This window comes from Esox lucius, chromosome 4, assembly GCF_011004845.1.
Source record: "Esox lucius isolate fEsoLuc1 chromosome 4, fEsoLuc1.pri, whole genome shotgun sequence".
NCBI classification, from domain to species: Eukaryota; Metazoa; Chordata; class Actinopteri; order Esociformes; family Esocidae; genus Esox; species Esox lucius.
Genome location: NC_047572.1, coordinates 8,573,590 through 8,598,953, shown reverse-complemented (window position 1 = coordinate 8,598,953; position 25,364 = coordinate 8,573,590). Strand labels below are relative to the sequence as shown.

General features: G+C 39.6%; 1 protein-coding gene across 2 annotated transcripts in view; it reads right to left on the bottom strand.

Annotated features, from left to right (window-relative positions):
* The window catches only part of trpc3 (transient receptor potential cation channel, subfamily C, member 3), a 54,693-nt gene extending 33,765 nt beyond the window's left edge, over positions 1–20,928 (bottom strand). Inside the window, exons 1-3 of one of the 2 annotated variants that reach the window (XM_010865476.4) lie at positions 20,655–20,928; positions 6,953–7,727; positions 6,585–6,635 (exon numbers count right to left, since the gene is read on the bottom strand). In XM_010865476.4, coding sequence (XP_010863778.3) covers positions 6,585–6,635; positions 6,953–7,727; positions 20,655–20,809 — 981 coding nt within the window. In that variant the 5' untranslated portion in view covers positions 20,810–20,928. The remainder of the gene's footprint in view (positions 1–6,584; positions 6,636–6,952; positions 7,728–20,654) is intronic. The other variant, XM_020046154.2, reaches the window with a different exon arrangement.
* Between the last annotated feature and the right edge of the window lie 4,436 nt (positions 20,929–25,364).

Sequence of the window (25,364 nt, the reverse complement as noted above, 5' to 3'; positions counted from 1 at the left end):
CTCTGTGATTGGTTTAAATTACTGTGGTTGACAGATATTCGGCACCGTATTAAAGTGTTTAATAACATTCTCTCTATTTTTATTGCTCTCTGGTTTTCATAAAACTGGCCTCATTATTGCTTTTGGTTTAATGGGTAATGTAACATTTGATCAGCCAATCTTACCGTGGCAATCGAAAAAACATCAAATATAAAGCTAGGTAGGAACCAGCCATGCGTGACTTATTGGTAACATTCAAATACAGAGAAAAGTAAGCAGTTTTGGAAATGTTTAAAAGTTTACATAAAAGATGCATAAAAAGTATTGATATCCAAGAACATTAGCACATTTAAATGAATGCAGTCTTATGATAAAACATTATTTTTGATTGCATTTGACAAAAATAAATTTGGCAGTTATGATTAACTTTGGCAGCTGACTTTTACATGCTTATAAAACACTACCAAATCAGTAACCAATCCCTTTTAGCTTGCCATGATTATTTATTGAATAACCTATACTCCAGAGATGGCACTTTTACTTGAGTTTAGCAAAGCACATTCATTATTTAAATAAGAAGAATATTATCTTTGAAAAGCACTTCATAACTTTCATTGCTGTAGCTTGTAGTGAAACAAAATCATGCCACATTTGAGATTCAATCCTGCTATATGAAAAATATAAGAAGTGTTAAAGAAAATGTGATTGCATGTCTTTAAAAACAAAAAATATTGTTAACATGCAACAATGCTAATAATAAATCTTATTGTTTGTAATCATCAAGCATTGTTTAAAAAAAATTATTCACGTATTTATGAACATTATTTAAATGACTACCTAATGATTTATAAGGTAATGACTATGGTGTTTTCTGTACTATTATAAACCATTTATAAAGGCATAGTTGTAAACTCAATATTATTTATAAGGCATTTGGTGGATTAATATTTTGACTCACGATTTATATACATTGCATACTGTTATTGTTCATTAGCCAGTGTGTATGTGGGCACATGCACACAATCCCATTTAAAACCAGGGAACTTTCTGAGGGGCTCATAAAAGAAGAGCAGTGATTTGTAGATAGTTAGCAATTACCAATCAGATATGGAATACCTCTTTAAACAAGTTAATATTTATGCTGTGGTTGAAGTATTAAATGAACCAATAAATCACCCATGTTCCTATGTATGTGGATATGTTTATATATAGTCAAAACTTTAGACACACTTAGCATTTCACTTGAATGTACATATATATTTTACACACACATACATATATATATACACACATATATACAGTATCTCACAAAAGTGAGTACACCCCTCACATTTTTGCAAATATTTGATTATATCTTTTCATGTGACAACACTGAAGAGATGACACTTTGCTACAATGTAAAGTAGTGAGTGTACAGCTTGTATAACAGTGTACATTTGCTGTCCCCTCAAAATAACTCAACACACATGATGCCATGATGTTAGAGACCTTGCGCTCCTCCACTTTCAATTTGAGGATGCCCCACAGATGCTCAATAGGGTTGAGGTCTGGCGAAATGCTTTCCATCACCTTTACCCTCAGCTTCACCTTGCAAGGCAGTGGTCGTCTTGGAGGTGTGTTTGGGGTCGTTATCATGTTGCAATACTGCCCTGTGGCCCAGTCTCCGAAAGGGAGTGGATCATGCTCTGCTTCAGTAAATGTTGGCATTCATGGTTCCCTCAATGAACTGTAGCTCCCCAGAGCTGGCAGCACTCATGCAGCCCCAGACCATGACACTCCCACCACCATGCTTGACTGTAGGCAAGACACACTTGTCTTTGTATTCCTCACCTGGTTGCCACCACACACGCTTGACACCATCTGAACCAAACAAGTTTATCTTGGTCTCATCAGACCACAGGACATGGTTCCAGTAATCAATGTCCTCAGTCTGCTTGTCTTCAGCAAACTGTTTGCGGCCTTTCTTGTGCATCATCTTTAGAAGAGGCTTCCTTCTGGGACGACAGTCATGCAGACCGATTTGATGCAGTGTGCAGCGTATGGTCTGAGCACTGACAGGCTGACCCCCCCCCACCCCTTCAACCTCTGCAGCAATGCTGGCAGCACTCATACATCTATTTCTCAAAGACAACCTATGGATATGATGCTGAGCACGTGCACTAAATTTCTTTGGTCGACCATGGTGAGGCCTGTTCTGAGTGGAACCTGTCCTGTTAGACTGCTATATGGTCTTGGCCACCGTGCTGCAGCTCAGTTTCAGGGTCTTGGCAATCTTCTTATAGCTTAGGCCATCTTTATGTAGAGCAACAATTCTTTTTTTCAGATCCTCAGAGAGTTCTTTGCCATGAAGTGCCATGTTGAACTTCCAGTCACCAGTATTAGGGAGTGTGAGAGCAATAACACCAAATTTAACACACCTGCTCCCCATTCACACCTGAAACCTTGTAACACTAACGAGTCACATGACACCAGGGAGGGAAAATTTGCTAATTGGGCCCAATTTGGACATTTTCACTTAGGGGTGTACTCACTTTTGTTGCCGGTGGTTTAGACATTATTGGCTGTGTGTTATTTTGAGGGGACAGCTAATTTACACTGTTATACAAGCTGTACACTCACTACTTTACCTTGTAGCAAAGTGTCACTTCTGCAGTGTTTTCACATGAAAGGATATAATCAAATATTTGCAAAAATGAGAGGGGTGTACTCACTTTTGTGTGATACTGTATATACAGTGAGGGAAAACTTTTTGATCTCCTGCTTATTAGACAGAATATAAATGTATTTGCATTTTAATGAGTGAAATAAGTATTCAACCCCTCTGCAAAACATGACTTGGTACTTGTTGGCAATCACAAATGTCAGAGGTTTCTTGTAGTTGGCCACCAGGTTTGCACACATCTCAGGAGGGATTTTGTATGGGATTGAGGTCTGGAGACTAGCTAGGCCACTCCAGGACCTTAATGTGCTTCTTCTTGAGCCACTCCTTTGTTGCCTTGGCTGTGTGTTTTGGGTCATTGTCATGCTGGAATACCCATTCACTACCTCTTTTCAATGCCCTGGCTGAGGGAAGGAGGTACTCACCCAAGATTTGACGGTACATGTCCCCGTCCATCGTTCCCTTGATGCAGTGAAGTTGTCTTGTCCCCTTAGCAGAAAAACACCCCCAAAGCATAAATGTTTCCACCTCAGAAAAACTTGATCAGGGGGACCTTGCGGGCGCTGCAGGATTTCAGTCCTTCACGGCGTAGTGTGTTACCAAATGTTTTCTTGGTGACTATGGTCCCAGCTTCCTTGAGATCATTGACAAGATCCTCCCATGTAGTTCTGGGCTGATTCCTCACCGTTCTCATGATCATTGCAACTCCACAAGGTGAGATCTTGCATGGAGCCCCAGACTGATGGAGATTGACAGTTCTTTTGTGTTTCTTCCATTTGCGAATAATCGCACCAACTGTTGTCACCTTCTCACCAAACTGCTTGACGATGGTCTTGTACCCCATTCCAGCATTGTGTAGGTCTACAATTTTGTCCCTGACATCTTTGGACAGCACTTTGGTCTTGACCATGGTGGAGAGTTTGGAATCTGATTGATTGATTGCTTCTGTGGACAGGTGTCTTATATATAAGTTATACAGGTACTACTTTTAAGATTGTGCTCCTAATATCAGCTTGTTACCTGTATAAAAGACACCTGGGAGCCAGAAATCTTTCTGATTGAGAGGGGATCAAATACTTAATTCACTCATTAAAATGCAAATCAATTTATAACATTTTTGACATGCGTTTTTCTGGATTTTGTTGTTGTGATTCTGTCTCTCACTGTTCAAATAAACCTACCATTAAAATTATGACTGATCATTACTTATCAGTGGGAAAACATACAAAATCAGCAGAGGATCTATTATTTTTTTCCCTCACTGTATATATTTAAACAAAACTACCCTCTAGTCTTTGTGTGGCTGCATCATGATGTGGAAATGTTGTCTCACATTGCCAAAGATTAGTTTGTAAGGCTGAGTGCTTTGCTCAACGAAATATAAATTGTTGTTCCTTGTCCGCTTGTGTGTTTTAACCTGTGACCTTTCAGTTACAAGCGCAGCAGTAAAGGAAGTGATGTCAGAATTGGGTATGGTTTGAGCATCAGTTTTCACAAATGTTACTCTTAACCACTGGTGGGCATAAGGTCCTGTCTATTTATATAAACAGTTTGGAGAGTAAAATGAAAATAACTTCATACAAATTATATATTGTGCAAACATTAGGGGATGCAAAATATTTGAATGAAAATTAGTAAATGGGTATCAGGACGGTGTGAGGAAGAACACTCCCAACAAGTGTTCTAGCCACATTATGATCTTAATTTCAACACTTGTAACATTGGGTGACAAATTAATGAGGGGTTTATGCACTGCAACCTAACTATAATATCCCTCTCTGTGTAGTTCTTGACGGACTGTTCTTACTGACAGTCTGATCCTGTCCTGCGTTGACATTCTCCGTCACCCGGGAAAGAGTTGCGCTTCTGTTCCTTACATATTGCAGCAGTGCACGAGCATCACGGTCATTGAATGAGCGCATTCGACCACCATTTTCTGACCTATTAACCGATGTCTTTCCCATAGATGTAAATGCAGATGTAACTTTAGTAATAGTTCCTATTGAAACACTAGCCAATTGAGCAGTGTTTGTGACTGATGCAGCCAGCCAACCATGTCTCAATAATAAATCCTCCTTCATATTCACTTATATCCTTTCTTGCAATCTTAATATAAAATCTAGGTCAACTGGGACTGCTCAGCATTTTTATACTTGCCACAGAGCATGATAGATTAACTGCTTAAATAACCTGAATTAAAACATCTGTATTTGTTTAGTTTCCACTAACTCTTTTAGGCTCTTCCTTTGGATAGTAACTTTGATCACTTGGTTCCATCCTTTCCTGGAGATAATTTGCTTGGTTTGGTTTTATATTCACCATTCAGTTGTGTGATAGCTCTGAAAGTTGTGGAACAAAGATTATTAATTTGACAAATGTCACTGGAAGGGGTAAAACAACAATTTCCATGTAATTTAATGCCTATATTTCTACCGTCCAATAGATTAATTTAGAGAGAACTGGCAATCCATTTAGACCTCCTACCAATCCCAGGGTAACAATGTAATGACAAAATGTATGGGTCAACTGTCAAAGACATCAGAAATTTAGCCTAGATGGAAGGTAAGAAATAATGTATTTCATGACATGTATGACAAGTCATACACAACTTGTGCCTGATCTTCTTTTAACCACATCTTGCTTTTTTTCAATTAAATAATTTTTAACAAATTGTCACAGCTAAAATAAAAAAGTATAAATTAGTCATGAAATACATCACATCACTATTATTGTCTGTTGTGTACTCTGATCTGTATTTGATGTATTATGACAATAGGAAGGATACCTGCAGCATCTGCAAAAATTGATTCCTCCTGTAGCTAGCTAGCTTGCTAACTTAAGTAGCTTTGGCTTTACAGTATCTAGCTAGTCATGCATCAATGGGGCCAAAGCAATGATGTTTCCAGACAATTCTTTCCAAATTCACAGAAGTTCTGGTGAAATCGTGTGTCAAATGTTATGGAGGACCAGAACTGGTCCTAAATAAATAAATGTCTCAATAAATACATTTATACATATAAATATTTTAATTGCATTATGCAATACATATATATGCAACTAAATGTAGTGGGAAGATAGTGGCACATAATCGTTAAAAGCTTTGCTGACGTTTTGTAAAAGCATCTACCAAAGGTACGCAGTCAATAAAACAATTTGCAATCATCCTAGCTCTCAGTCCATAATGGCTGCAGAGGGCTGCCGGTCTACCAATTGCTCATTGCTATCTGTGATTGTATTAAATTAATCAAATTGTCAGTCAGAGCCTAAACACAACAAAGTCAATAATCAGCCCTAGCATTTTCAGCTAGGTTAGCCAAGTCTCAAATCTATTAGCTTTATGTAGCCATTTGTTTACTACATGTAAAGTCGACCGATCAACCAGTTGGGGGACACGGTGACATACTTTAATTGACAACCCTTCATTAGCTTAAGGACAAGGAAATACATACATAAAATAATATGGACATTAATGAATAAGGAAGCAAATGAATATAAAAATGAATACATGCCGAAAAGAATGATCACGGGAAATAATATTGATTACTACATTTATTATTAGATTTTTATATTTTTATATACACATATTTATTGATACATTTATTTATAGATTTTTGATTTTGGCAGTTCTAGATCTCATTAGCAAATTATAAACTTAAGAGAAATTCTAGGAGTGTTCTCCCAAAACCATTTCTTGCCCGTGTCTTGTTCACCCAACCCCCAATCACTAGGTTCTTCATGTTGTTCTGAAATGCTGAGCTGTCTAAATACTTGTAAATACTGCACTGACTTGGAGCAGAACAAAGCACTGCTTGCTTCATAAAACCTTGATTCTTTAAATAAAATGATTCTACTGCAATAGGTAGCTAGCCAACTGAAGTAATTAAATGCAACTCTGCAGTTTTTTATATATCAATGTCAATGAATTCATGCAGTTAAACATATTTACCAGGGAGAAGCAATTGTGCTGCGTGGTCTCTTTTTTATGGCTCTTTTTATCCTGTCGGCGACAGCAGCATAACACATATACACATGAACAGATTGAAGACTCAGTACATGACAGAACATTGGTGTTGAATAAAACAGGCAGAAATTAAGAGCACTAGAAATGCCGACCTCAGCATTAACACATTGCCATTGTGCAAAACTTTGCCAATAACAATCATCAGTCTTGTTAATTCTATGCTATATTAGAATTTTAAGCATTAAAACCAGAAAAACACGGTCACACCATAAATAAATGCGGAAAATCTGCAAATTTCTAAAAGTTTTTCTCAAACGCCAACACTTTGTAAGAGTGGCTCATTAGTGTCCTACCTTAAACTCCTTCTCAATGTTGGCCAACTTGGTGAGTTCATTGCTCAGTTCCAGGGCAGTGAGCACTGGGTCCTCGCTAGACAGTGACAAGTACGCCGGGCTGGCCAGGCCTCGGTAGGCATTGATGCGTGAGCGTGAGTGGCTGAAAGCGTCTTTGTCCTGCTTCTCCACGCAATCCGCACACTTGCAGAAGTAGTCGTGAGGCCGTTCGATGCGCGCACCTTTCAGCAACAGCATGTGCACCACCTCGTACTTCTGGCAGTGGGCAGCAAGAATAATGGGGGTTATATCGGGGGAGAAACGCGTACCGTCTTCGTCGTACGAGTAGAAGTCGTCGTCCTGCAGCTCGCACGGGCTTCGTGTCAAACGCTCTCTGGTTTGGAAGGACGAATGGGCCAAGATGGCTTCTACAATCCTCACGTAGCCTTTCGATATAGCCAGGAGCAGAGCATCACCGATGCGTGCCAGGTTGTCCCTTCGCAGGAGCAATTCTGTCACCTCTAGGTGCTCATTGCCCACTGCCAGCTGCAGTGCATTCTGGCCCATGTAGTCCACGCAGTTGACATTGAGGGTGGTGGACTCCTCTAGCATCTTGCGCACCACAGGGATGTTGCCATACTCAGCAGCATCGAGGAAGCGCTCCTCCTCGGCGGTCATGCTTGTGGTGCGGTCGTTGAACATGAAGGCCGGCCCGCGCATAGCTGGCCGACGACCCTTGTCCCGCGCCGCTGTCATCCGGCGCTGGACAGGGAGCTCACGTTCCATCGCCGCTTTCCTTTCAGAGACGGAGAAAACAACATCATGGTTACTTCCCCTGTGAAGAGCTCTCACTTTTGACAACATACTTACTCCTAAGTTAAACTGACTACCAGCTATAAAGGAATGAAAGAGAACTGAATTGACAGTTTCTGTGTACGGATAACTTCAGTTCTAGGCTTACTCAAAGAAAGCTCAGAGTTTGCAAGGCATGCCTTTCATGCATTCAGGCGGTGAGAGCTTATCTGGGACATTTGGTGTCTGCACAGTTTGCGGTTCCTTGACCTGCGGCCACGTCATTCGACCAACGCGTGACACCTTTGAGTTTACAACCGGGTGGAGACTGGCACTCAGGAAGCATCTTATTCATTAGAGCCCAGTCGGCCTAGCCGTCTCAGTGAGAGGTAAGCCTGACACTGAGCTCCCCACAGACTGTGAGATGTCTCCCTGGCGATAACAGCATTTTAATGAAACACAACAGATGGTCAGGTGATACAACTGCAGATTGCGCTTACAGATCACAGGTTTCTGTGCAAGGTTTCAAACTGAGCTGCTCTTGCCCGAGATGAGAACCAACATCATATAGCACATTTTTAATGGTGCTTATGTGTTTTTAGTGGCTACCTCATTTGTTTTACACAAATGGTAATTGAGTAACAGGAGTTGGTCCCTAAAACATGCAATTGTTATTAAACCAGTCAATATCAATTAACCTATTAATGCTTTATATGGACATACACAATTACATACAATGAAATGATTACCCAGACATTTAGTAGTAAATACATCTAGTTGAATTCCTTCTCCATTCATATCCAACCAATTCAATCCCATGTCGAGCTTTGATTAAAAATGACAAACCCTGTCTAGATGAGCTCATTCTACTTTCCTTGATTGACAGATGGGTAATGGGTAACATTCAGTATGGCAAAAAAGATAGATTCCCCATCTCCCTCTCTGCAGATGTATATGGAAATAAAAGTCCTCAAACTAATATCCACAACTGCAAGTACTCTTAAACCCAGGAAGCAAAACATTGTTAAACACTCAAGTCTTCCTCACAATCATCTTTAAGCAGAACATCATATCTGAGAGCTGGGTCTCCACAAGAGACCTGTTACATTTTAATGTAGCTTTCCTTGAAACACTAGTATGTCAACTTAGTGTAACTTTGGAGAAAGTAAAATGAGATATGACATACTGTATATACCTGTATTATTCAGTGATCTGTCATGATTGCCTGAGGAAGTACAATGAAATATATCATTAATGCATGTGCACATTATGAATATGCGTGGTGTGTCACTCAAGTACATTAATGTGCAAGAGTAAAGTAATCTTTCTGATTGTACCTATTTAGAAAAAAAAATAAAAATACAATTAGTTTGAAAGAGAAATCAACTGAGCCATAATGTACAACAATAAAAACACAAACAAATGGAAATAAAACACGCATTAAGAAAAAATCAATCACAATGGACAATGAAAACATATGGAGATAATTTACAAGACATACATGTTGTCTTATACGCGCTAAAATCTGTTGGGTATTGCCAGACAACCAAATGGCAACATGACTGACAGAGAAGATACTAAAGGTATGGAACTGGGTGATGGCTTGTTGGGTTGATATAAGCACAAGTGTGAATTAAAGTACTCCTTTATTGGCTACAGTATATCATTCAAAAAACGAAATAGAAGAAAATATAACAATGAAATAACTTCTTAGGACTTCACTTTGAGTAAAAAGTATACTCCCATAATGGTCCTTGGGATATTGTGCTCGGAGAGGACATTCGTTTTACAGACATGAACAGTTGAAGACTCTTAGGACTTGCTACCCCAATAACATGTTGAAAGACATGAAGGGGAAACGACATCCTCCAGGGTTTTTTACACCACTATAGTACTGCGGGGGTCCACCACTGCTGAATCTAGGCCGACACAGAAGATAAATTGTATATTTGGGCTGAAGTGCGAGGATGCAGTCCAAGTTCAACTCTGTGTTATCGTCGGCATTCACTACTTTACAGACGTTTGTGGTTGCCAGGCAACCTAGGATCCACTCTAACGTTACTAGTTTTTACTGAACAGGCAGGCTGTTCCTATGCCTAAACTTAAGTTTTTATGTGAATCTTTGACAGAGGATTTTATAAGAAAGTTTGAGTTGAAAACGAACTGTACATTAAAACTTCATCAGAGAAAGGATAGTGATTACACCTACTTACATATCGTTTTTCCACCACATGGGAGATGAGAGGATGGATGATAATGCTGATAGACATGCAGTGAGTCCAGGGACTGTATATCAAGTTCTTTAACTCTACAGAAAGAAGAAATGGACTTCTCCCCTGTGGACCGCTCTGGAAAGGCCAAGACTTACTTATAGATTAACAGTTTAATAAAAAGGCCAAAATCCCAGGACGATGCTATCAGAGACATGAAAAGACCCAAGGACATCTGCAATATGGTCAACTGCCTAAGTAGAGCCAAGGATTGAAAGGTGGCAGTATCCATTGTGTACTCTTACTTTAAATGTAAGTAGTTCTGTCTTTGTACTTCACTTGTCTTTTCATGTTTTTTTGGCCATGTTTGATCATTTATGTGAACCCCAGTAAAATTGCTGTTTTTTTCTGCTTAAATTGAGATACAAACAAATTCCAAAATGTATTAACAATGCTAACTTCCACTATATATTTGCTTTAAATTCCTATACTGCACACACTGCAAGTTATAATCCGTTACAAACTACAAATAGTCCCCAGACTACTTTCACCCCGTGTTGAGACTCCTCTCTGCACCATACTATCCTGGATGGTGGGATATATTTCACAATGCAACCACATGTGAAAATGGAAAGAGAGACGTCCCTCTGATTAGCATTCAATCAAAAGACATCCTGAATATTTACAGTAGGTGTTATTGCTTTACGACCTGGGAACGCAGACCCTTTTGTCTTAAAAGCAAACTGTATCCAGACAAATGCATCTTCAATGTATATTTTGTTAATTTTACATAACAAAACCCTCCTGGTTTATTCATTCAGGGCCCTATTCAGGCATAACATGGACTTAAGTTAAACATGTATTTGACAAAATATTTATGGTTTGCCTACTCATCTCAAGCCTTGAATTGAGCCCAAAGAGTACAGACATAACCCTTGCATTGTACTACACCACAATGTAGTACACCACACTTTAGTGTACCCTGAAAACATAACCAAGAACAATCTAGTAGAAGATGGAACAATCCATCATATTTTCAACTGCATTCTGAATGCAACCTTTTGAGGGACAAGCTACAGTGAGGGAAAAGATTATTTGATCCCCTGCTGATTTTGTACTTTTGCCCACTGACAAAGAAATTATCAGTTTATAATTTTAATGGTAGGTTTATTTGAACAGTGAGAGACAGAATAACAACAAAAATAATGAGTGAAATAAGTATTTGATCCCCTCTTGGTGCGATTATTTGTAAATGGAAGAAACACAAAAGAACTGTCAATCTCCCTCAGTCTGGGGCTCCATGCAAGATCTCAACTCGTGGAGTTGCAATGATCATGAGAATGGTGAGGAATCAGCCCAGAACTACATGGGAGGATCTTGTCAATGATCTTAAGGCAGCTGGAACTATAGTCACCAAGAAAACAATTGGTAACACACTACGCCGTGAAGGACTGAAATCCTGCAGCGCCCGCAAGGTCCCCCTGCTTAAGAAAGCACATGTACAGGCTCATCTGAAGTTTGTCAATGAACATCTGAATGATTCAGAGGAGAACTGGGTGAAAGTGTTGTGTTAAGATGAGACCAAAATAGAGCTCTTTGGCATCAACTCAACTTGCTGTGTTTAGAGGAGGAGGAATGCTGCCTATGACCCCAAGAACACCATCCCCACCGTCAAACATGGAGGTGGAAACATTATGCTTTGGGGGTGTTTTTCTGCTAAGGGGACAAGACAACTTCACCGCATCAAGGGAACGATGGACGGGGACATGTACCGTCAAATCTTGGGTGAGTACCTCCTTCCCTCAGCCAGGGCATTGAAAAAGAGGTTGTGGATGGGTATTCCAGCATGACAATGACCCAAAACACACAGCCAAGGCAACAAAGGAGTGGCTCAAGAAGAAGCACATTAAGGTCCTGGAGTGGCCTAGCTAGTCTCCAGACCTTAATCCCATAGAACATCTGTGAAGGGAGCAGCCTCAAAACCTTAATGACTTGGAAAAGATCTGCAAAGAGGAGTGGGACAAAATCCCTCCTGAGATGTGTGCAAACCTGGTGGCCAACTACAAGAAACCTCTGACCTTTGTGATTGCCAAGAAGTACTAAGTCATGTTCTGCAGAGGGGTTGAATACTTATTTCACTCATTAAAATGCAAATCAACTTATAACATTTTTGACATGCGTTTTTATGGATTTTTTGGTTGTTATTCTGTCTCTTTAGTGTTCAAATAAACCTACCATTAAAATAATAGACTCATTTCTTTGTCAGGGGGCAAAAGGCAGGGGATCAAATAATGGTTTCCTTCATTGTAAGTAAAGGCAAAAATGTGCTTCTATTCCTGAACAGGTTGAGGGTGGTAGAGACCTCACCCTTTTTTTTCAAATATTTGAGGCCATTGCAAGGCTTTATTCAACAGAGACACTTAAAGAGCAATGAACCGAATTCAAACCCATGTTGCAGCAGCACATGTTCACCAAAAGGTAGCAGGTTAGACCACTCAAACAGTAAGCCACAAGTTATACCTTTCTGCGTTACAGTATAAATAAATAAAAAAAATCTAATTCCAACAAAAAAACTATGTCAAATACACCTTTCTGGTGTTGAACCAAAGGAAACACATTTCCAAATATGTGAAGATGGTTTTGAGTCTATATAATCTATTGGTGGTTTCCTGTCAGTGGTGCAATAGCATACATTATGTTCACAACCACTGACATTTTTGAATAAGGTCTGTGGTTGTGTAAGGCCGTATCTCACCAAAGAAGTAGGGGTCAGTTGGTCCTGACAGAGGCAATAATCATTGCTTCCGCTAGCCGCCTATTGGGCGTAAAAAAAAAAGCCAGTAACATTATTGGCTAATTGTCCAAATAAACTTCCAAACTGCCCTCACAGTCCTCATAAGGGGCTTCAGTGATGTGTACTCTAACTGGACAAAACTAACAAATAATTGTCAGTGTGCCCGAGAAGCGGAGATTCTCTCTAGAACCGAATAAAGACCGCCTCAAGGAGTTGGGATGTTTTGATTGCCCAATAGTAAAAAATATCTGAGGCTAGAGCCTCGAAAGTCTCTGGTGACGCCCCTAGTTTGGAGGCAAATGTTGGGTTGATTTTCGACTGGGCAAAATGACTGCCTCTGCAGTTCTGCATAAAATGTATTACATATGCGAGAACAAATATCTTTGTTTTGTTGTTTTTTTGGCTGATTTAAATGTTCAAACTGTCAGTATTATTACTGTGTAGGCTATAGGCTTTAGTTCAGGGTGCTGTAGAGTAGGCTCTGCCCTGGTATATTTCTCAAATGTCACAGAAAGTAAATGCTGTTGGTCAAAAATGTACGGCAACAAATTTTCAAAATGGAAGACCTGGCAATAATGTAAAGTAATATAATCCAAGGCAACATATTGTTGACAATTTTACAGGGATCAGATTTGGGGGCATCTATTGATGGAGAGGCGTTTTAACCACCACCTCTGGTTCAGACTGTCCTGGATTCAATCCAAATGTTTACAGCCTGTTCAAAACCTTATCCCCTATGTTTTTGTTTCAAAATTCAAGACCACATGGCATACTAAATATGTCAAGCCATGGCACCACAAGCAGCGGGGTAACTCTGTTTATGTAGGTCAGCCACAAGCGTTGCATTTTATTTAGAGAATGGTTGTTTTTTGTAAATGAGCAACAAAGAAACACAAGCAGAATCAGTTAAATCTCACTTTAATCGAGGTCGATTGCAAGGTTGAGACAGGATTTAACAAGCCTATTCATCACAAGCTAGCCAGCCATGCTATCAAACATGACTCCTAGCCTGTGCAGTTAGTTTAACAAAATGCACTCTCCAAAAAGAATTTAAGCCCAAGCTGAAGATAAAGAAAAACAAAGATATTCTGTTATCTTTAGCCCCTGAGCTCAGAAAAAGTCAATACTGCTCTCGCTACTAATTCAGCCACAGTTAACATGAACTACTCAATGTTGTATTTTAGCAGAGTAGTGCTAGATAGATAGTGAACCACTTATCAGATTCGGTCAAAAAATCTCTGTATGAATTTGATGAAACATTAAAATAAAATGTGCATGATACGCACTTTGTCTCCTCAGATACATCCAAAATGAAGGAGGCCTCACAAAACATACCAACTGACAGGAATACCTTTAATTCTGATCAAATCACTCTTCTCAATGCGGAATTGGAACTGTTTTCAGCCAAGAAATTCTAGGCATATGTGGGAACTCCTTCAAGACTTTTGAATAGCATTCCAAGTCACTACCTCATGAAGCTAGTTGAGAGAATGCCAAAAGTGAAAAAGGTAAAAGGTGGCTACTTTGAAGAATCTAAAATGTAAATGTAGTGTAAACACTTGTTTGGTCACTTCATGATTCAATGTGTTATTTCATAGTTTTCATGTCTTCACTATTATTCTACAATGTGGAAAATTGTAGAAATAAAGAAATGCTCCTTGAATGATTGACTGGTACTGCATATTTATTGCCATAGGTGAGCTTCACAAGACACACAAGAACACATCTTTTTCACCCAATTTAACCCTGAAAGTGGGTAAATATGTTGTTTACAAATGAATGGTGGACACTTTCAGTGACCAGCAGCACTCTGACTGCACTGATGTTGAACCACCAAATCAGAAGCAAACTGCTAGCATAGTCAGCTAATAGTGGAATGCCACCCAATAAGCTTTTATGATATTGACAGAAACAAGAGCGGAGGACAAGGCATGTCAACAGATCAAGTAAACCAACAGAATGCACAAACCGGCATAGTGAAAATGTCCTGATTCCTGCTTTAACAGTAGCCTAAACAACATACTGGCAGGAAAGGGGAACTTTTGTTCCAGAGAGAAATTTGGAAAGAGCATCAAACACTATTCTTTTGTCAAGTTTAGGACTCAGCCACAGCCAGTGGGGAGACTGGACAGAGCATGCAACAACATTGAAAAAGTGCACGGGACAAAAACGCTCATTTAGTCACAGACTCAGCCCCAACAATACATACAATACAAAGGCCTTGTTATGCATACTGAAACCATGCATCTGCTTTTCTAAATGTAGCAATGTAGTTTGTTACAATTCCAATTTTAGAGTGGCCTTTTATTGTGTCCAGCCTAAGGCACACCTGTGCAATAATCATGCTGTCTAATCAGCATCTTGAAATGCCACACCTGTGAGGTGGACAGATTATCTCGGCAAAGGAGAAGTGCTCACTAATACAGATTTAGACAGATTTGTGAACTATATTTGAGAGAAATAGGCCTTCTGTGTACATAGAGAAAGTCTTAGATCTTTGAGTTCAGCTCATGATAAATGGGGGCAAAAAGAAAAGTGTTGCGTTTAGAATTTTGGTCAGTGTATATATATTGATAAAATCCAGTATGGAATATACATCATGCTTACAAATTAAATTCTAAAAAGCAATGGTAAATTGTTGTCACAGGCAATTAACAAGTGTGAATGGAAAGATATGAACAGTACAAAAGTATAATCAACTCAATCCAGCCCTACCACAACGCTAACAGTTAAACAAAAAACAAAGGAGGGATTTAGTCTGCCACTAATCAAAAACAAGGCATGGCAAAATAATTACTGTAATCATAAAATCATTTTAAACAGTTTGCCAGCTATGCTGTAGAAAATTCTAATCAGTTGGGACAGATCTTTGAATTTCCAATACCATGGGACCAGGCTTACGATCTGATATATTAAACTGCAAATGAAACATTCTTATGTGCATTTCAAGTGACAATATTAAAAAACTGTATCTTGCTATAAATAGAATGTTCAGCTTATTGTGTCTTAAACAGTTTTGCCACATAGCAACATTTTATTTCTTCTGGTATTTTACATGCGGTGGCTAATTTCTAGCAATAGCTATCAAATGCTGAAATCTGGGTAACGATTGGACCTTCAGACTGTACTATTGGTGGACCTGGGGGAGCACTGTCAGGTAATAGGAAACATTATTTGAATATTATTATGATACTTTTTTTTACTGGATTCATGGAAAGTGGGGAAAAATAGTAGTCAGCAAGTATTTTATTTTTAAAAGGAAATGTTTTTGTTATATCCCAATTTTAATTTTGATAAAAAAAATTATGTAAATAACATCAACTTAATTTATTGTTTGTAGGAAAAATCCACCATAAAATCCCATTATTTTGTATACCAAGAAGTAGTGTAGTATGATACATGATAAAAATGTGATGTTTATTCATGTAGGAATAAGACTTTATAAGTGGTTTAAGGAATAACTGTCAATACATGGAGTTCTTAGACAAAACCATTACAGGAAGTTCTGGGAAAAACCCTTCACTGATAAAGGTGTTCCTTGCAGCACTCTATATATAGGGTTCTACGAAGAACCATTAATTGATAGAGAGGTTTATGGTAGTTTCCTTTATAGGTGGTTCCAGGAAGTACCCTTCATATACAGTTCTACATACAGTGTAATCCTTTCAAGAATAAAGGCATTCTTGGTAGCACTCATTATACAACATACTAGGCTGAAACATTTATAGGGGGTTCTTTGCAGAACCCTACATCAAGTAGGCTACTATACTAAGAAATCTCTCTGGAAAGTTTCCCTAAAAAGGGTTCCGGTATGGGGACAAATGAAAGAACCCTCTAGGGTCCTACTTTGCTCCTTTTTTCAGAGTGTAGCAAATCACAGATCCCACAGAAAAAATAACAATATGCAAATGTTAGAATTTTGCCTATTCTGTCAGGTAAGGGAAACAGAGATTTTTTTTTTCAATGTAATGTTTTATTTTGATCAATTGCAGCTCTTGGAAGAGCAAAGATTTTCTTCTCAAATTACAACTTTCACAGCCTGGAGGAATACCTGACCTTTAGTTGTCTAACAAGACTTATTTTTCTCTGTCAGCAGAAATATTTTGCATAAGAATGGTATCCAAAATCTGTGCCTCTCTCAATTCCACACAAAAGTTACTATTGTGTTGCCTTGTTTAGCAGACCACTAAGAAAACCCATTGATTGAAGAATTGTATCATAGTCATGCCCAAAACCGAGCAATCGAGTTGGTAAAACACCAAACAGCTGGGACCAAGTATTGTCCAACTGGGGCACAGTTTACATGACTGCAAGGCAGGCGGGATGATGTGGCATTAAATGCAACTCAATACACACCTAAGGAATATTCACTTCTAAGTTGTTTAGCATATTTCTTTATCCAATTCTGGACATTTTGCTTATGGTCTAAAAACTTTTATAGCAGCCTAGTTCATTTTACAGACATACCCTTACCTTAGTGTAACAATGAGGGACACCAGCCTGCCAATCATAAATCATCATAAAGAAATGGTCTTAGTCAATAGTAAGGTTTAGGATTTTAAAGCCTGAACAACATACCTTAACCACATCCTCTATGTATTAGGCAAAAGTAGCCAATTATTAAGATACTATAATATGAAGTCAAGCAATCATCTAGGCCAGCTTCTATAAAGTGTTTGTATGGTATACCCACTGAATTTCAGCCTAGTTGTGAAGCATTTAATAGCCATGTTAGTTATGTTAGTATTTGGCATTGTCCACAAAGGTATAAAATCCAATTATTTGATGCCACCACCTGCCCTTCATCTAAAAGCTATGTTACAAACATATTTTGTCTTGCTTACCGTGCACACCATAAGAATCATTTAATACATATGGTTACCATTCAATGTGATACATGTGTAAAGGGTAATGGCACTTTGAAATAGGTTACACCTAATCTTACATGTCCTAATTATTAGATTTTGTTTTTTGTTTTTTACACTGGACATACTTTGTGGAACCCAAATCTCTGATATTTTTAAAGTGCAGATACACAATGTTTAATGAATAACTGTATATCAAGTGTACCCAGTCCCGAAAAACTGTTTATTTTAACTGTTATGAGCATGAACATTAAAAAGAGAAAAGATACACCAAAGAGCACTCTAAATAGAAAAAGTTGCAAAATGCATTTTAAGTATGTAAAATGCTACTTATCTGATGAAATTCCACAGTACACATGTCAATTACATTGTTTTTGCAAATTTTAATTTAATTTGTCTCAGTCTCTTTCTTTTGTTTCTGAGCTGATCATTCCTGACAAGAAATTAATCTAAAGAGAACCATCTAATTGAAGATACAACACTAAACTTACACCTTCCACACACACAGGTGTGGTAGCACAGAACTAAACTCATACACAAATATTCACACACTTTTTAATATATTTTTTTATTACTTTGAAAGGCCTTATGGTATGAGGGTTTGTAGATGGGTGCTGTATATTTCCAAATGTTTGCATTTTGTACCTATGTACAATTCAACAGTTTTACATTTTACTACAGTTGACTATTCTGATGCCTTTTAGATCATGTCTCCTGCTCCTATTTCTTTACAGTCTAGCTTCTGTAGCATTAGTGACAAAGTCTTTTTTTCAGTTCAACTAAAAGAGCTGTCTCATTTTGGCTCCCAATGGCTTTGTTCAAAATATTTAAAAATAACCCCGAACCATGAAATCTTGAACCATGAAATCGCCAATTGTAATGCTGAAAATGTAGTCTTTAATTATGTTAGAGCATGAAATGCACTTTAAAATAGGTTAAATCTTATCTTACATATCCTAATTATTAGACAGTTTTTTTTACCAGATTTTACAACGAACATAATTTGTGGAACCCAAAATCTCTGATCTTTTTAAGTGCAGATACACAATATTTAATGAAAAACTGTGCAACGTATCTACAAATAATAATTTGAGCAAGAAAAGTAAGTAAATCATGGAGCTAAATTATCACCAATGCGATTCAGTTCCCAACGTTCACTAAAAACGTTTGCTAATGACCTATTACTGGCAACCAGTACTCCTAGCACAGACGAAGCAACATGGTCTCTGGACACTACATAGACTATCTTACAAAAATCCGTGGCACCCAATTTCGTATGATATGTGACGTTACATTAGGTTATATTACAATGCGCTACCAAAATTTATTTTATTAAAATACATTATTAAAACGCAACATATCTTATGAACGCTATTACAAATCCATGATATTTACCAACACTATGAAAATGTATAAATAATGAAAAAAAAATTACAAAACTTTTGACCTGTTTCGAACTGGCAACATTCAGATGAGTAGACAGTCACCCTACCCATTGCCCCATACTGGACATTTAGATTTAAGATGAGTAACAGCAACACCAAGGTCACTAGAATTTGTTATAAAAGCATTTTATCGTTAAAGTTAGGTTAACGTTAGGCATCACAGCACTGGGGTAAAGGTTAGGTTAAGGTTTGGTTAAGTCTCACAGATCTGGGGTTTAGGTTATGGTTTGGGTTATGGTTAGGTATCACAGCACTGGGGTAAGTCTGTCTGAAACATGGTTTTCTATTTTTTTTTCTTTATTCCGACTCTAACGTTATTTTACTGAACTTAATATATCTTACAAAATCCCTTGGCTAAATTTACATAAAATAGTCTGCGTTATCCTTCTGAGACCAGGTTGGACCAAGGAGTGTGGTGTACACTAGCATGGTGGCTAATTTTGCTACACAATTACTCTGACACAGAGTAGGTGCATTATAGTGTGCCATCTCCATCTAGAAGCTGGGCTAAGCAATCCCCTATTAGCACCCTTTATGCAACACTACATGCATGACACGATAACACAAATGTTCATTATTGGGTAAGATCCCTTTGAAGACCAGTCGATATATTCACATGCAGAGACCCCTGTCCAGATAACAATTGTGGATGTATGACCAATGCAAAATAGATTAGGAATCTAGTACCTTATGGTAATTTATTAATTATGGCGACTGTTCACATAAAATTCAAAGGGATGCCTGCAAATGAGAGACACATGAATATTGCTAGTGCTGATCTCAGTAGAGACTGAATTGCAGAGGCTGAGGAAACTCTCTGTTGTTCTTATAGCTCAAGGATAAGATATGATCTGTATGGGGAATGTATTAAGGAATAGTGGCCTGTAAAAAATATGTAATGAGGGTGAGAGCCCATATAGAATGTACATTTCCAATTAACAAACAAGTAGCATTTGTAGAGCAAAGAATGATTCTGAACATGAAAAAACAATCTGTAAACAGGTAGGCTGTCTGTTTGTTTACAGAGCGTATCATACCAAAAGAGGAACAGGCTCAAGCACTTTTTCTCACGTCACGAACTGAAAAAAACACAAGGTGGCGCCAGTATAATCACAAACGTAGCCCATACACAAAGAATCTGTTTAAGGTGCTAAAACGTTTTACATTTTGGATTTGGGCCAAAAAACATTAAATTGCACTAGAATACTAGGTGAAATGCCAACTACTGGATGACTTGTGATAGATGTGCAACAGATGTAGACTAAATAGGCTGGATCTTTGAGGAATGTGATAAATTATAAATGGAAGGGTACCAAATGCTGAAAACAATCCCTTTTAACTGTACTTCATATTACAACCTTTTAATTTAGGTTTTCTAGCCACTGAAAGATACAGTTGCCCACTTACAGTCTAATGAGTTTCACCGTGACAAAAAAGGTCGCGGTCAGAACATTACAGGACTGAAACTGCAGTTCGAATGTAATGTAACTGCAGTATGTGGCAAATATTGCGTCCAAAATAATACAGCTGACTGCAGTTACTACACTTTTACTGCAGTTTGAAACTGTTATCTGTTTTACGGTGGTGGTGCCGACAGCAGGCTCTTATGCTACTCACATATTGTACGCATAATATCCTGACGACTCGCGGACAGTTTGGACGGATTTGAGATAATGAGCATCCACACCGCCGTTTTCTTCCTTCCAATTCTGTTCATCCTCTTCTTCGGAGAACGATACTCGCTTATGATACTTTCTGCCCTTCGTTGACATATGGACAGTATATTCTCGGTGTCAAACCTAAGTCACTCAGCACGTCTTCTTGTTCTTCGCAATAGCCGGACGTCCGCTCGCGTTCTCCACATGTATAGCCTACTATTTCCCCGAGTCTGGATAGGCTACAACACTGGGCAAGTTTACACAAGTGAACTGAAAGAGAGGTTGTAGTGGCCCAGCCCATTTCTATCAAATGAAAGCTCAGCATCGTTTCCAAGACCATTATTGCCACCATCACTCTACACATAACAGGTGCAATGTTATACTTGAGCGAATCACCCAAACTTTGGAAGATGCTTAAATTATTTAGATTATAAATCAGGAATTTGTGGATTTCACTGAACTCTCTTGCCAGCTGAACAACCTCCAGTGCGTCACTCATTCACAAATCTGATCTGCAAGAATAGCTGTGAGAGCTGAAATTGTTACAGTAGCTAGGCTACTGAAATACACGTTGAATGACTAAACGACGATGGAAATGATAATGTAATTATGAGTCAAGAATTCCCAACTATGATATGAGATAAGAAATGTTATACTGGAGTTGGTTAGCATACATTTATCAACCCTGGTGAATTTTCACAACTCTCAGTATAAATATCTTAAAACATCTTCAACATTTTCAACACTAAGCATAATTTCAATTGAATTGACTACAACCTAACTTCAATTGCAACTAATATAAGCTCAACTTTAGTTGAAGATTTTTTGATAAAGCTCAGTTGCTCTTCAGCAAATGTATGTGTATCTCTATGGAATCGACTTATGATACAACGTTTTGCCTTTGGTCCTCGCTATCATATATTTTCTTTTTCTCAGGTAGTAAACCACCAAGAAAACTGTCATCCATCTTTTTCATTACGTTTCATGACGTCATCTGCACGGAGTTTGACAAAATATGGATAACTATGTTGTCTTAGTCCTTTGGTGACAAAAAAGCAAGTCAGGACTGAGACTGTAGCAATAATGAACACTTAATGCCTCTTGGAATGTAATTCTGTTGAGTCTTGTGAATAAAAATGGCTTTCATTGTCTTTCCCAGGGTGAGTTTCCTGGACTTCGCTCCTTTCCTATTTGCTCCTGACACACTCTACATTTCCGGCCAACAGGAAACATCCATTAACAGGAAGCATCCATTAAAGAACATTAAAATACTACAGATTTTCAAATACATCTCTTTCTTTGACTTTAAAGGGCAGATGGGGCTGTTTTATAATTGTGACCAGTTTACAGTTTTGAAAATGAAAAGTTTATATGTAAAATAGCATATAAAAGAAAACTGTAAACAACATTTTCTTAACTGTACATGAAATATGCACTTAGAAAAACATCGACTTTAGACACAGCCAGTTTCCGTCTATTTTTACTTTAAATTGTGTATGTGTGTGTGTGTGTGTGTGTGTGTATGTGTGTGTGTGTGTGTGTGTGTGTGTTTGTGCATGTTGTGTGTGAGTGTCTGTGATGTGTGCTTTCAGGGGAGCTCATTTCCCATCATTTGCTTAACCTGTAATAAATACGTTTATTACATCCACGACATGCCGTCTTTTGACCCAGTGCCATGGCTACTCTTATCAACATGGCCACCTAATCATCCCTACTTTCAATTGGCTCATCCATCACCTGTACTGTCCACTGTACCTGTTCCCCCGGTTGTTGCTGTAAAACAGAATGGGTTCTGAGTAGACATACCGGATAAAATAAGGTTACAATTAAAATGGAATGAAACACTACATTTTAAGAGAAACAAAATGGCTTTATGTGGCTTGGTAAGTTACAGAACACTGCTTTTTTTTAAGGTCCCATTTCAGCACCAAGGTCAGATCCTCTCAATTCAATTCAGTGCTGGCCCTGCCATTTCAACACCCCAGATAGCTTTGTGTTGTATTGTACAGCGCTATTTCTTGACTCCAGACCTGGGAACTTGGTACACGGTTGGGTTTCTATCTAGCCCCTCCATTTCAGCACCATGGACAGCACGACTCATCACAAGTAGGCTCTTCAGAACCCTGGACAGAGTCACTCACCATGGTAGTATGTGCCACAAGGATAGCCTTTTGTAGATCCATCTTCACTTTATAGAATTACAAAACGAAATTATTACCAAAAATGACAGATTAAAGCAATCCAAAGGGTTTTCTCTGGAGGATAAAACACTAATCACCATTCACCTTCAGCACAATCGAGTTTGATCGGCCAGACAACAACTCTGCATTGCTGACCCAGCACACCTGTGCAGCACTTTCAGATAAAATTCAACAGAAAGCTGCCAAAAAAAGCAGAAGAGGGGCCATGGAAATAAAGAGCTGACACTCAAACCTCATGTTCCCCTCTGAAATTGAATTGAACCATCTTTCCTCTAGGCCCTTCGAATATGTCGATGTGACAACCTATTTGTAATGATGAGGAACACAACAGGCTGAGAATGCAACAGGGTAAAGGAGAAGTTGGGTTGAAATGGGACTATTGACATCCTGTCTACCTCTGACAGAATGTATTTCGGGTGTTCCAGATTTTTATATTAACATATTGACTATAGTCAGAAAAAAATATTGGGCAGAATGATTCTATTTTATTGCAACTTAATCAAATGCCAAACTATGTAAATGGGGTGTTTTACCCATCTATCAGGAAAAAATGCCTCTCCCTATGGAGAGAATTGCCCAGATTTTTTTTTACCTCCAATTATGATTTATTCCATATTTAGGTGTCAAAATCATTCTATCAATGTAATCTATACAATCATGATAGCAGTATTTAAGTGAGTTAACAAAACCAGTTGTAACCGTTATTTTGCAAATTCTAATATCCCAAAGGCAAAAGCTATGTATAACATTATTACAATTTCAAATAACTTTTGATGACTATCTTTAAATACGTTTTGTTAAAAGTGCAAAAGTATTAGGTTAAAAATACCATACCATACCATACCATCTTCTTCCGCTTCATCCGGGGCCGGGTCGCGGGGGCAGCAGTCTAAGCAGGGATGCCCAGACCTCCCTCTCCCCAGACACTTCCTGTAGCTCTTCCGGGGGGACACCGAGGCGTTCCCAGGCCAGCCGGGAGACATAGTCCCTCCAGCGTGTCCTAGGTCTTCCCCGGGGTCTCCTCCCGGTGGGACGGGCCCGGAACACCTTCCCGGGAAGGCGTTCAGGAGGCATCCGGAACAGATGCCCAAGCCACTTCAGCTGACCCCTCTCGATGTGGAGGAGCAGCGGCTCTACTCTGAGCTCCTCCCGGGTGACCGAGCTTCTCACCCTATCTCTAAGGGATCGCCCGGCCACCCTGCGGAGAAAGCTCATTTCGGCCGCCTGTATCCGGGATCTTGTCCTTTCGGTCATGACCCAAAGCTTATGACCATAGGTGAGAGTAGGAACGTAGATTGACTGGTAAATCGAGAGCTTCGCCTTGCGGCTCAGCTCTTTCTTCACCACGACAGACCGATACATCGACTGCATTACTGCAGAAGCTGCACAGATCCGTCTGTCAATCTCCCGTTCCATCCTTCCCTCACTCGTGAACAAGACCCCTAGATACTTAAACTCCTCCACTTGAGGCAGGCACTCTGCCCACCAACCTGAAGTGGGCAAGCCACCCTTTTCCGACTGAGGACCATGGCCTCGGATTTGGAGGTACTGATTTTCATCCCCACCGCTTCACACTCGGCTGCAAACCGTCCCAGCGCATGCTGAAGGTCCTGGTTAGAAGGGGCTAACACGACAACATCATCTGCAAAGAGCAGAGACGAAATTGTGTGGTCCCCAAACCTGACACCCTCCGGCCCCTGGCTGCGCCTAGAAATTCTGTCCATAAAAATTACGAACAGAACCGGTGACAAAGGGCAGCCCTGCCGGAGTCCAACATGCACTGGGAACAAGTCTGACTTACTGCCGGCAATGCGGACCAAGCTCCTGCTTCGGTTGTACAGGGACCTGACAGCCCTTAGCAAAGGACCCAGGACCCCATATTCCTCAAACGTAGGCGTTGAAGTCCCCCAGTAGAACAATAGAGTCCCCAGTCGGAGCACTTTCCAGCACCCCTCCCAGAGACTCCAAGAAGGTCGGGTACTCTGCACTGCCGTTCGGCCCGTAGGCACAAACAACAGTGAGAGACCTATCCCCGACCCGTAGGCGCAGGGAAACGACCCTCTCGTTCACCGGGGTAAACTCCAACACATGGCGGCAGAGCTGGGGAGCTATAAGCAAACCCACACCAGCCCGCCGCCTCTCACCATGGGCAACTCCAGAGTGGTGAAGAGTCCATCCTCTCTCAAGGAGTGTGGTTCCAGAGCCCAAGCCGTGCGTAGAGGTGATCCCGACTACCTCTAATCGGAACCTCTCAACCTCACGCACTAACTCAGGTTCCCCGCCAGCGAGGTGACATTCCACGTCCCTAGAGCTAGTTTCCGTGTCCAGAGATCGGGTTGCCTAGGCCCCTGCCTTCGACTGCCGCCCGATCCTCTTCGCACCGGCCCCTTATGGTCCCTCCTGTGGGTGGTGAGCCCACGGGAGGGCGGCCCCACGTCGCCCGTTCGGGCTGAGCCCGGCCGGGCCCC